General features: G+C 33.7%; 1 protein-coding gene and 1 long non-coding RNA gene across 2 annotated transcripts; both read left to right on the top strand.

Moving 5' to 3' along the window:
* Positions 1-2,477: 2,477 nt before the first annotated feature.
* Positions 2,478-3,425, top strand: LOC134280174 (uncharacterized). The gene is made up of 3 exons (XR_009994850.1): positions 2,478-2,549; positions 2,953-3,038; positions 3,271-3,425. It is a non-coding gene; the product is annotated as an uncharacterized LOC134280174 (long non-coding RNA).
* Positions 3,426-7,577: 4,152 nt separating this feature from the next.
* On the top strand, positions 7,578-11,998 carry LOC134280175 (uncharacterized). Its single transcript, XM_062762601.1, has 4 exons — positions 7,578-7,688; positions 10,990-11,062; positions 11,297-11,484; positions 11,774-11,998. Exons 1-4 carry the CDS (start codon positions 7,578-7,580, stop codon positions 11,996-11,998), a joined length of 597 nt encoding a protein of 198 aa, XP_062618585.1.
* Positions 11,999-13,392: the final 1,394 nt, after the last annotated feature.

Here is a 13,392-nt window from a genome sequence, read left to right as displayed (position 1 = left end):
CAACCAAAATTTATTCTTTTTTCTTTTGTATATTGTTGTATTCAGTGCCATTGAGATTTGAAAAGGACTTTTCAAGAAAGTCTAGCTTGTAAACCCATACAAGCAAGCTAAAAAACACATCATCATGTGTACTTATGGCTAGAAATCCAGTAACATCTTGTCTAAAGAAAGTTTTGGCTTTGGTATTCCATACAGAACTAAAATTCTAGCAACTTGTCATTTACAGTAGAGGAACTTTCACAAACAATTAAGTATTCCTCTCTGTTGGGGTATGGCAAACTTATGGACTGTTCATACCCAAATCTGCTAAATAAAAGCAAGAACGCCAACTATGAAAGCCAGCATACCATCCAAGATATGTTTGACATACTTTCCTCACAGACAGCAAGACCAATCATAGAGGATATCCAGATGAGCCAATATTATAGCCTGCTGATTGATGAAACCACAGACATTGCTGTCATGAAGGAGATACCGGTAGTTATTTTGGCCAGATACTAAGCACTAGAAAGTGAGGTATGTTTAAATCACAACTTTTTAATCTTAAACATTAAAGTTTTTTTTTAAACAAAAATATTGTATTTGTGAATACTTTCTTCCATAGTTAAGATTTCATTTCTAGGAACCATGGCAGATCTTTCAAATGGAAAGACTGTAACAAGTTAATACTCTTGAAAGGTTCTTGGTTGAGACAGGTTGAGACAGGAATATTCACAAATAAACCTCATAGGACTTGGTTCTGATGGTGCTTCAGTGATGGTTGGAGGAAAAATCTGGGGTGTATATATATATACATGTATATATATATATATATATATATATATATATATATATATATATATATATATGTTGATTTTTTTCTTTTAATTATGATTTTTAAACATACCCATACCGAAAAAAGTTATAACTAAGTTATAACTAAAGTATAACTTAGTTATACCTAGCCTGTGAGGTACAAAAAAGTTATAACTAAAATGTAACTTTTTTGGACTTTGTCATTTTCATGTATAACTAAAATGTAACTTTTTGGACTTAGCCATTTTCACGTGTAACTAAAACATAACTTTTCTGGACTTTGTCATTTTCATGTATAACTAAAATGTAACTTTTTGGACTTAGCCATTTTCATGTATAACTAAAACATAACTTTTCTGGACTTTGTCATTTTCATGTATAACTAAAACATAACTTTTCTGAACTTAGCCATTTTCAAGCATTACCAGTATAAATTTACAAGTTTTGGGGGTTATTTAATGGATACTACTTGACACCGACTTTTTTTTTTTCAAAAATAACATTATAACTAAGTGTTAATTTGAATGAATTTTGATCATGTTCAAAATGGTTTTTTTTTTCAAACACTGCAGCAGAAAACTTTGTCAATTCCTGAACAATAATATTGTTTACTACCAGTGATCGACTTCTCATTCATAATAAATACGCTGTTCACAGTCATGTCAAGTTCAACAGAAGGGATGTGAAATAAAATCTTGTGAATTACATCTATAAATGAGAAACTCTCTCTCTCTCTCTCTCTCTGGTGTTTGAGGGTGTGTACACAGTACATGTCATGTGTGTGTAATAAATATTATTGTCTATTTAAATTGATATTTGTCATGTAAGTTTCAACTAAAGTTGAGAATAATCAATTTCTCTCTCTCTTTCTCTCTCCTTCTCTCTCTCTCTCTCTCTCTTAGAAAATACGTATTTATTGAGACCCTGATGAGACATAATATTTGTCTTGTAAATTATAATAATGCACTTACATCTGAAGTTGGGAATGAATATATTTCATAATTCTGGGGAAATATGAATGTACTGCAAGAGATGTAAACAGTATGAAATGTAATCTCATGAAGTCATGTGAATTTTGCACGGATTCTTCGTGCGCAAAACTGTGTAAATTTCCCTATTGTTTTCTGTGAGACAGGTGTTTGTACTAGGTGACCTTTGTGGCCAACACATCGTAAATATTTCAGCTTGGGTATTACACAATCTCTGAATGGTACAATTCTACACAGGTTGTTTGAAATCTGAAGAAAATCAGTCGTAATATGGGTGGCTAAAAAGATAAACAACAGCATAGAGTATGTGCATGTTCATGTTGAACAGATATTACGATGTTGTGAATAAAGACTGCCAGTTATATTAAGATTTAAGCAGATGACTAGTACATGTAGATTTTATTGTTTGCATAATTAAATAACCCAGTTATAATAGTTATTTTCACAAATAAACAAATATTAAATTCAAAATGGCGGCAACAAAAAATATGGCGGCCTCCGATGTCCGTTTTGTTGATACTAAGATAAATTCAAAATTTTAACACCAACTGGTATTTATATTTTTAATTTAAGTTTAAAATTACACAATTAGGTTTATTTGCATTTAAAATAAATTAATTATGAATTATTTATTTATTTTTTTCGATAACGTGACGTTTTTGAGTTCTATGATTGGTCAATAACAGAGCGCAGATTTTTCCATGGACGATTTGAATGTTTGGATGTTGAAAGTGTTGATAGAAAAAAAGGAGATAAAACCAGTTGGTAAGGCGATGTTTATGCTAACATTTTATTGATTTTGGTAAAGTATACTTAGTACCTCTGGAATAACATTCCAAAAAGAAGAAATATTGGGAATGAACAAAATTCTAGGCGTGTGAATCTTAGATTTCTTGTTTGTTTTGATTGATATGTCGAATGACAAAGACTGAAGTAAACAAATTGAAAGTATTTGAAACGCATAATATTTTTCAGCATTTAGTATACTAATCAAATATGTTGTTCTTTGTCATATTTATTCCCACAATTGTTTATAGATTCCCTGAACTGTTAAAATATTGTGAAGCCTTATACGCATCAGCATGATCATAACATGATCTAGCTGCAACGTTAATTAATGCAATGAAATGAGTATTTTAACATTAATTTTCTTTTTTTTTTTATAAAGCAGAATATTGGTACATGATGTTTCCATGAGCTGAATCTGTCCTGACCTGGAGTACATGAAATTCTTCAAAATATTACTTGTTTAAGGTAAAGTAAATTTTTTTTTCATTTCAAAATTCAATAAATCTTTCAATCTAAAACTGATTCCTGTAAGTATAGATCTTAAATTAGTCTTGTATTTTCCATGTTTTGGATGAATTAATGAATTTGAATTAATTGATATGGAAGAGTGTTTTCAATTTGATATGCAAATGAGTGCTGGAAATATACTATCTAAATGTCTATAATCTAAATTTTGAACCTTTACAATTTTTTGCAGAATTGAAGAAAAGGTTAAAATTGCAAGCATATTTCAACGAAAACTTAGCCGACTACCAGTCACACTGCCCGCCAGCCAAGACGTCTGACCAGCTAAAATGAGGGACGCAGACCACCAGCCAAGTCCCTCGGCCAGCTCGGCTGACCCAGTGCGGCCTGTCATTTTAGGGATGACCAAGTCCATCAACTAGCTCGGCTGACTACCAGTGCAGCCTGTCAAGTCCTTCAACTAACTTGGCCTATTACCAGTGCGGCCTGTCATTGAACAACCAAGTCCATCAACTAGATTGGCTTACTACCAGAGCGGCTTTTCAAGGGATGGTCAAGTCCGTCAACTAACTTAACCTACTACCAGTGCTGCATGTCAAGAGATGGCCAAGTTCGTCAACTAGCTCGGCTTACTACCAGTACGGCCTGTCAATATAGGGATGGTTAAGACCGTTGACTAACTTGGCCTTCTACCAGTGCAGCTTGTCAAGGGACGGTTAAGTCCGTCAACTAACTTGACCAACTACAGATGCAACCTGTCAAGGGATGGCCAAGTCCGTCAACTATCTTGACCAACTACCAGTGCGGCCTGTCAAACGATGGCCAAGTCCTTCAACTAACTTGGCCTACTACCAGTGTGGCCTGTCAAACGATGGCTAAGTCTGTCAGCTAACTTGGTCTACTACCAGTGCGGCCTGTCAAACGATGGCCAAGTCCTTCAACTAACTTGGTCTACTACCAGTGCGGCCTGTCAAACAATGGCTAAGTCTGTCAGCTAACTTGGTCTACTACCAGTGCGGCCTGTCAAACGATGGCTAAGTCTGTCAGCTAACTCAGCCAACTTTCAGTGCAGCCTATCTTCAAATAATAAAGATAAACAACTGTATACCTGCAAGGATACCTGTGCAAGGAGGGTGGTATGCAGCTAGAAACTGTAACTGAAATCACTGTTTAGAACCTTTCTTTTTTTTGAAATACAGCTAGATCAAAAATAAATAGGGTGTTAATATTTAAAAATTAGTGATGTCTGTTTATACAATTAGCAAGAGTAGAATGCAGTTTGCTAGGTAATTTTACAAAGACCCTAATTGCTATATGCTAAAAATGTATTCTTTAAAACAACCAGAGAAATTTCAATCTGTTGTAGATGACATGATGAAAAATAAGGTACACTTGAATTTTGAAAACAATTGCATGTGCATTCATTTAGTTGTATTTGACAATAAACCAAGCTATCTTTATCGTGTTTGTTAGGTAAAATTGTTATTGCCTTTAATATGTTTTAAATAATCTTTTTTGTATAAATTTCAAAAATCTTTTTTTTTTTAAATTTTAATGAGTAGCTTTTTAAAAGCTTATAACTGAGTAAATCCACAACGGGTTAACGTACAGTGTATAATTTCACTGGAACTTTTACGAAAGTTTTTATTAATAGGTATAACTTTTTATAGTTATAACTTTTTGCAGTTATAACTTTTTTTAGGTATAACTTTTTCATAACTTTCTTGGGGTATAACTTTTTTGTAACTTTTTCATAACTTTATAATAGGTATAACTTTTTTTAGTTATAAATTTTTAATGGGTATAACTTTTTTGTAACTTTTTCATAACTTTATAATAGGTATAACTTTTTTTAGTTATAACTTTTCCTGGGTATAACTTTTTCCGGGTATAACTTTTTTGTAACTTTTTCATAACTTTTTTTGGGTATAACTTTTTTGTAACTTTTCCACTGTTTATTTGGGTATAACTAAAGTATAACTTTGTAACTATTTTATAACTTTTTGTGTAACTTTTAATAAGTATAACTTTTTGTAGTTATAACTTTTTTATAACTTTTATGTACTTGCTGTATTTATGTTGAATAAAAGGTGAAAAGTTATGCAAAAGTTATAACTTTTTTGTAACTAAGTTATAACTAAATTATACCTCACTTAAAACATGCCATTCCAAACTCCGATAACTTAGTTATAACTTTTTTGTAACTTTTTTTAGTTACAAAAGTTATAACTAAGTTATAACTTTTTTCGGTATGGGTATACCATGCTAACGATGCTTCATACAAGTAATTTCACACAAATCATTTTAACATAACATTCATGAAATTGATTCTAGGTAGCTCCAAGTCTTTGCTTCCTTTGTCCTGAGCTTGTGAACATTCACTGCATTGCAGATTGCCTGACACTTGCTGCTGCACAAGCAAAAGACAGCATTCCCTACCTGAAGAAATTAAAGGATATATTGCAGCAGATACTGTAAACCAACTTTTATTCGCGACGAGTTTATTTCGCGATTTACCGTGTGTAAACTAGTTCGCGACGATTAATTTTCGTGATCAAGTCGTTTTTGGAACTGTTTCAATAGAAAAAGAGACTTTAAAGATATGTATGCCGTGTTAAACAGTATTTTTGCTCAGCTGAAACCGAACAAAAATTTCTGGAGTATGATAAGCTACCAAAAATGAAGCATTCTTGCAAATTCGACGAAATTTTATTCGGTATTAACAAAATACTGGTCAGGAAAAGAACACGATATTCTCATGCATATTTATAAAGGACTGACGTTTATCCTGGATCTGCGCATGTGCACGGGAAAAGCATCGCGAGAATCATCAGGTCGAGGAAAATATTTTTTGTGACGTCTGTTCAGTGAGGGACACAAATAGACCAATCAGCTCAATGAGTTGCATTTAATGCATTTATGGGTTACTACATAAAATACTACATGTGTTTTTCAAAAAGGCTATAGTTTTTTAAATCGCTCTCAGAAAGACATGATGCATTATGTACATTATTATCTACTAATCCCATGCTCATATTTGCATACAAATGATTAACAATGATAAAAATTAAAGTTTTCCCCACTCCATTGTACAGGTCCGTTTGTTTAGAGTTTCCCCGTGCTGTCGGTTGGGTGAACATTTACGGATCTTCAGTATGGAGCGCATTATGCGCAATAGGTATTTTATGTCAAATATAATGTATGGAAAGTAATTTAAACTGCTATGTTTACACCCTGAATAGGATATCGTCAATTATCCCTTTTGGTTTTTTAATATGAACTACATAACATATGTAGATGAAACTTACATTCCATACATCTTGCCTTCTTAGAAATATAGTTGGGCTAATAAAATAAAATTGGTCAAGGAATTCCAGGCCTCTAAAAACTATTCCAGTATGAGGGCAAAACCAAGCATTTCGATGAACACCATTAAGAAAAATTAATTCAGGTAGGTAGCATCGTTTTTTTTTAAGTGGGTGGGGGGTAGAACAGTTAGAATAAAAATCAACTAGCTCGAAGAAATCTGACAAGTAAAATAGGTTCCAATATCTTTCACTACTAAATTTTATTCATTCACTACAATTTACCGCCAAACTCCAAATTTCACTTTCGAATTAGCCCGAGCCAATGCTGATAACCTACTTGCAAGATTTTTTATATTATTTTCAAGGGGTCAGAAATATTGTGATTCATATGTAAAGAATATAATTATATCATTTAGTAGTATTCTGGTTTTGGCATTCGGTATATTGTGCAGATTTATACATGCTATTCTGTGGAATACTTTTGTTGTTTTGAACCATTAAGAAATGCAGAATCGAATGTATCTAATAACCATTTTGATTGATCAAATTATATCATTTGTTTGTATTGGTTATTTCATTTTGGCACAACATGGTTTCAACACTTCTTTATCCATAGTCGCTGACAGCTGTAGAAGTTCACCCGACCGAAAATGTCCATTGAAAAGACAATTGCACGTGATTATTCGTCGGTACGAAAAGCAACCAACTCTGAGGTGCTCTCAATATTGACAATCCCTAACTCACGTGTTTGTAGTAAAAACATAGTAGACCATCATGCTTTTCGGTTCATTCACGAGATTGGACCATCGTTTGCTGTAAACATGCGCGACAACGTGATCATGAATATTTCAATAAGAGGCGGTTTTTTATCCGACACGGAGAGAAAATAACTTTTACCAAATAATATTTCATAACTTTTAAAAGTGATGGAGTGGAATTGTCTTATTTGCAGAAAGTATATAACTTATATAACTTGATGAGACACCACATATATTTATTACTTTTAAAATAAAACACTAATACGGCATATATAGCTTTAAGGACCCGTTCGCGGCGAGAAATATTCGCGATTACGAGGCTCTAGCGAACCTCGCGAAAATTTCTCGCACGCGAATAAAAGTTGGTTTACAGTATTCATACTTACCAAAACTCAGAAGTGAGAATGGCAGGATTAGTTTATTGGTGACAATTCTAGGAGGACAGAAAATGAAGACAAATGAAGTGGCACTCAATGGTTGCCTCTGGGCAGGACTGTGACAGCAGTCAGGCAGTGCTTGCCTGCCCTCATTACCAGTTTGGAGAGAGAAAAGTGAAAGATCTGATGCAACAGCATCTGGTCTATGTATGTTTGTAAAGAATCCAAATTTCATAGCCTCTGTATAAAAGATGACAGATATCCTTCCTGCCTCATCTTTAAAGACTTTCAAAATCCTTCCAGTGAGGAACTTTATAAAATAAGAATAATGTATATATAAATTTATGTTTATAGAAGTTATTTTTGTTCTCACATTTCATTTTTGTTGTATCGAATTTATTTTGTCTTTTGTCTTAGCCTGATATTTCCCCCTTAGAGCCTCTTTACCCTGTTTTGATTTCAAGTCATTTGATGCCGTTTTTTCCCTTGCCCTAGTCTACTTGTGTGCCAAGTTATATTGAAATCAGACCAAAACTGTAGGAGGAGTAGCATTTGAAAGAATTTCACAGAAATTTCTATTTTTAGTAAACACAGCAACACCGTTCATCGAAATCAAAAACCGATAAACAGAAGTATGTATCTAAGTGTAATCTACTTGTTTGCCAAGTTGTATTGAAATCAGACCAAACCTGTAGGAGGAGTAGCATTTCGAATGATTTTCAGAAAAATTTCTATTTTTAGTAACCACAACTACACCCTTCTTTGAAAACAAAAACAAATAAATAGAATTATGTATCTCAGTGTAGACTACTGGTGTGCATTACTATCCCATAAGCTCTTCTGGTCTTTGACCAGTAGAGCTAAAAATGGCAGACTTAGAAATAAACATTTCTATTCCCCTGAATAACAGCCAGTTAAGAAAATTATACGAAGATAACAAAGAGAGACAATACTTCTCAGCGGAAAATAGTGCCCACGCTATGTCCGAAGAAAATAGTGCCAACACAAGTACGCAGAAAAACAATGAAACATCTTCCAGTGTCGCTAGTACAAACTCTGTTTTAAATACAGAAAATGTTCCTCAAAATTCCACTAGTCAAAACCGGGATCCTATGACGGTGATGCAACCGACGACTCAATCCCCACCTCGCAGTGATACATTACTGTCAACTTCCGCCCAGAGCACTTCGGAAGGCCTCGGAAACAATCACAAACTAGAAAGCGCTCATGTACAATTTCGCTTAAAAAAAGAAGTGCAGTTATGAAATAAAGACAAGTACAGTCATGTGTATGCATGTAAATCTGCACATCTGATATTGAAAAGAAGAGCATGCTGGGTCTATCGTCGTGGTATTATGCCAATAGTATGTAAAATGAATTCTTGAATAAATTCATTCTTGATGGCATCATTGTTAATGAATCATTCACAATTTATACCGTATAATTATTTTTTCAGCAAACTTTGCATTGTTTAAAGCAGAGATCAACAAAATAATATCGTTATTAGTGTACTTTAACAACGACCGCTTTCATGGCAAAGCCGTGACTAAGTGATTTTTATTAAACAGAAAATAAAATTATTATAACAGTTCATGTTAAAATTGTTTATTTAATTCTTGTTTAATTACTTAATTGCATATACATTGTCTGCCTTTGCATGCTTTACAACAGGGATAGCGTCAACCAATTAGCCGCACTTCACTGACCACATCCACCTGTGGCGGTATATTGAGACAATTGACACCTTAAAATGGACGTTTGTTGTGAAAACAGGGTGGCGGATGGCGGTATGCGAATTTGGCGTTATAAAGAGAATTTTATATAGCAGGAAAAACATTCTTGGGAAATCATGGCGGTATTGCGAAAATGGTGATGAATCGAATGGCAATAATTTGAGAATTGACTGTATTTGAGGAATAGCAATGGATTACATGCATGTGTTCTGTTTGGGGTGGTTAAAATGCTACCAATATTGTAGTTTGCCAAATCGCACAATCAAGATATTTATTTTATTGTAAGATTATCCAGATCCTTGATTGAAATTTTTCACTATAAGGCTGCAGAGCTTGAAAACTCTCTCCTGTTCTACAGCTTGCCATGTCTTTTCGGTATTCTGATCCCAAGGACCTGTTTCAGCAATTTTTACTCCTAGTGATTTTTTTTAATGGGAAATGTGTAAGCAATGCAATGAATATTCAAAATTTTCTACATTAGCTACAAGTTTTCAATTTTCTTGACCTGCCTTCAAAATGTTCAAGGGTCTACATCAATATACTAATGCTACTTTCAAATTAAGTTTTGCCAGAGGAAAGAGTGCACACTGTCAACCTTGATTCTAAGATTTCCTGTTTTTCATTTTTTAAAAAAATATTTCTTTATCCATCCCCTGTGCAAGGCATAATTATAACAAATATTAGATAATTGATAGATTTCTATACTGTTTGTGTTAGACTTTGTAAATGAATAATAAACAATATTCTTAACAACTTAATCTATGCCAAATTAATTTTGAAAAGAAAGGCTGGCCATAAAATGACATATGCTATAAACTGACCAGCAGTTCTTCTGCTCAGCCAAAATTACTATTTTTATATTTAATTCATATGGAGGTAACCCCACCCCATAAAATTAGTTTTTAATTAATTAATATTATATATATATTAGATTATTGGTTTATTATGCATTATCAAATAAGAATTACTGGCATCAGCATTTTAAAACTTAGGCTAGCCAACAAGAGCTATTTTTAATCTAACAGCTAGGCTGGCTGTCCATTTGCCCAATACCCAAGGGATATTGATAACACCAATGCTCTACTTTAACTCCTCACACTAAACTCATTAATTTCTCTCTAATTTGACATGCAACTTTCTGCTATCAAAATTCTTCTTGACCAGTGCTTGTTCCTCTCATTAACATAAATTTGTTTAAGATTCCTGTAAAGTATATGATGAAAAAAATAAGTTTTTACTTGATTTAATACTTTTTAATAAGGATACGGGTTATGAAATTTAAAATTTAAAAAACTTAGTTTTTTAAAAAATTTCGTAAAATTAAAGGTCACAGTGACTCTGCCAAGTTTGATACAGGCCTCTGGTAATGTTTCAATATACTAATGCATTTTAATCTTTCATAATTAAGATAAGAAATACACAAAAAGGAAAGAAAAATTATATGGGCAACTATAACTGAAAGAAGCACAATAATTTTGTACAAGTCTTTTCAATTTTCTTTTTAATTTCTTTTCAATTCTGTCAGATGAGACAATTAGGGTTTTGGAAGGAATACTTAGAACTGATGTCCAAAATTATTTGAGGATACTCCTGCACCATATAGAGATCTGTAAAGCAAGGGTAAGTATGAGCGGTACATTCAGATAATAACCAACAGTACACAAGTCACAGTACTATACCTAATTTTTAGGGCTTTAGATGTTTTTTTTTAAATAACCTCATGAAAGTTCAATTTACAGTGATTACAAATGATATGTTTTATTTTATTGAAATAGGCCTCATGTGGAGACTTTCAACCAAGATCTCAAGACAAGTTAGACAATTGGAATGACACTCATCAAACTTCTAGTATAGCACACCACGACTTTACAGCTGAATATTGGCAAAACTTGGACTTTATACCTTCAATGCCTTCATCAACACTAGCTGCTGCAGATCATGGACAGATGTACAGAAATATAAACCTTTCACACACTATAACACATGAAACCTTGATAGATTCACCATCAACCCTACCAGCACCACCATCAACCCTGCCAGCACCACCAACAACCCAGTCAGCACCATAATCAACACTGCCAGCGCCACCATCAACACTGCCAGCACCATCAACCCTGCCAGCACCACCATCAACACTACCACCACAATCACCACCACCCCCATCATCATCACCTCTGCTAGTGCCATCCACTGAAAATGAGACCCTTCACATGTCATCACCACCACTTAGACGCTTACCCAGGAAGCACAAGGAAGGACTAAAGGAAAAGGTACTTTTTATAAGAATCTTGCAGCCTTGAAACAATTGGTAGTTTTAAAATTACTGGTTTTAAGACTGCACTTGGGCATTAAAGATTAAATTTTCATATATTTGTATGATTTTGATATATTTTCATTCCCATTTAGTTGTTTGTCTATTGAATTACTTTTTTGTATGTTTCTGGCTTTCAGAATTTCTATTTTGTATGTGTGTTTTAGTAATCAAACTTTTTCACGGAATGCAACTATAATGACAGTGTTTTGATCATATCTAATAAATAATAAAAATTAATTTTCCAGATAAAGCTTATTGAGGGTAAAAACACCAAAGTAGATCCAGACGGCATGAGGATGGCCACATCTTCTGCAAGAAAATCAAAGAGGCCAGGGTACATGCACCCTTTGTTACAAACTCCTGGCAAAGACTTTTTCATTACAGACTCTGGCCAGTTCTTGTGGCCAGGGCAAAGGAAAAAAGACAAAGGAAGACCCAAGGCTTGTCCTGGATGGCGACACAATCTGTGATCTTAAAAGCAAGAAAAACATTCTTTCTCCAATTCTTAAAAGTTTTACTTATAATTGCTATTGCAAAATTTAAAAAACAATTTTAAAGTATCAAATATAAAATGACAAAATGATCCTTTTAAGTACTTTTAAACCGATCCTTCTTTTTCAGATTATATTGTTCTATGGTGTAAGAAAAATGGCTTGGTTGTACCATCAGAAGCAACTCTAAATGACACCATAACAGAGAGGATCAGATGTGCCAGGAAACAGTTAAGCCCCCACCCCTCCCAAAAAAAAAAATAAATCTGACCCTGACATGAATGTTTACATGCATGAACATGTATGAAGAAAACTTTTCAATATGGAAATTTAAGTGTGACTCTGATTGGAATGTTTAAATGTATGAAGAAAATTTCTACATTTTAATACAAATGTTGAAACTTAAAAGTGAATCTGACTAGAATGTTTAAATGTATGAAAGAAATTTTTACTTTTTCAATACAAATGTGGAAATTTAATATTATTTTAATGTTATTAAATATAGTTTATATATTAGATATCAAATTTCCAAGCATACAGTGTAGTACCACAGTCACGTGATCATAACAGCCAATCAAATTACTCCTCAAGTTTGGGTTTGTCTCTCTTGCATGGTTTCTGCAAATATTCTCAAGTAAATCCTACAGATTTTATTCATATATCTTACTTTAAGAGCTGACATTGTTAATAATTCCTTGCTGTGGATTGTTATTTCATTCATACCACGTGCAGTTCCACGTGTGTTTGTTTATAAAATATGGACATGGACTATTAATTTCCTATACTGTGACCTAGATGCGTTGACCTCAGAGAAGTGATAATATTGATTGTTTAAGATTTCTGTTTATTCATTACTGAAAAGATGCCTGGAAGGAAACGAAAACGATCTGAAACACCAACAGGACCCTACAGGAAATTACTCGATGGGACACTAATGAACCCGAAAACTGGACATCCGCTGAAATATTACAAAAATTGAAATCAAAAGGAATCGTGCTGCCAGTATCTCTTAAAAAGTCTCAGTTAGTACAAATTTACCAAGACAATGTTTTGTGTAATGAAAAGTCGTCGACAAATAGCTTAACACACAATTTTGAATTTGTACAGATTCAAGATGGCGCAGGAGAAGTGGGGGAAGAGACACTTCCGGCATCATCATTACAAACAAATGGAAATGAAGCTGGCCGGGCGCATGTTGTCTTCTAACGAATTGAGTGATGCAATTTGTGGCATAAGGGATTCTGTAACAAAGTTGTCGAACGAATTGGACGTACTTAAGAGGAACCAAAATAGATCCAACCAGCCCAGTACCTCTACCGACAATACAGGGAGAAACTTTGAGAAAATTCCGTGGAACATGCCCCAGGATGTCC

Source organism: Saccostrea cucullata, unplaced genomic scaffold (assembly GCF_032062105.1).
Source record: "Saccostrea cucullata isolate Sc308-1 unplaced genomic scaffold, CSIRO_AGI_Scuc_v1 ctg6234, whole genome shotgun sequence".
NCBI classification, from domain to species: Eukaryota; Metazoa; Mollusca; class Bivalvia; order Ostreida; family Ostreidae; genus Saccostrea; species Saccostrea cuccullata.
This window is presented reverse-complemented; position numbering and strand designations above follow the sequence as displayed.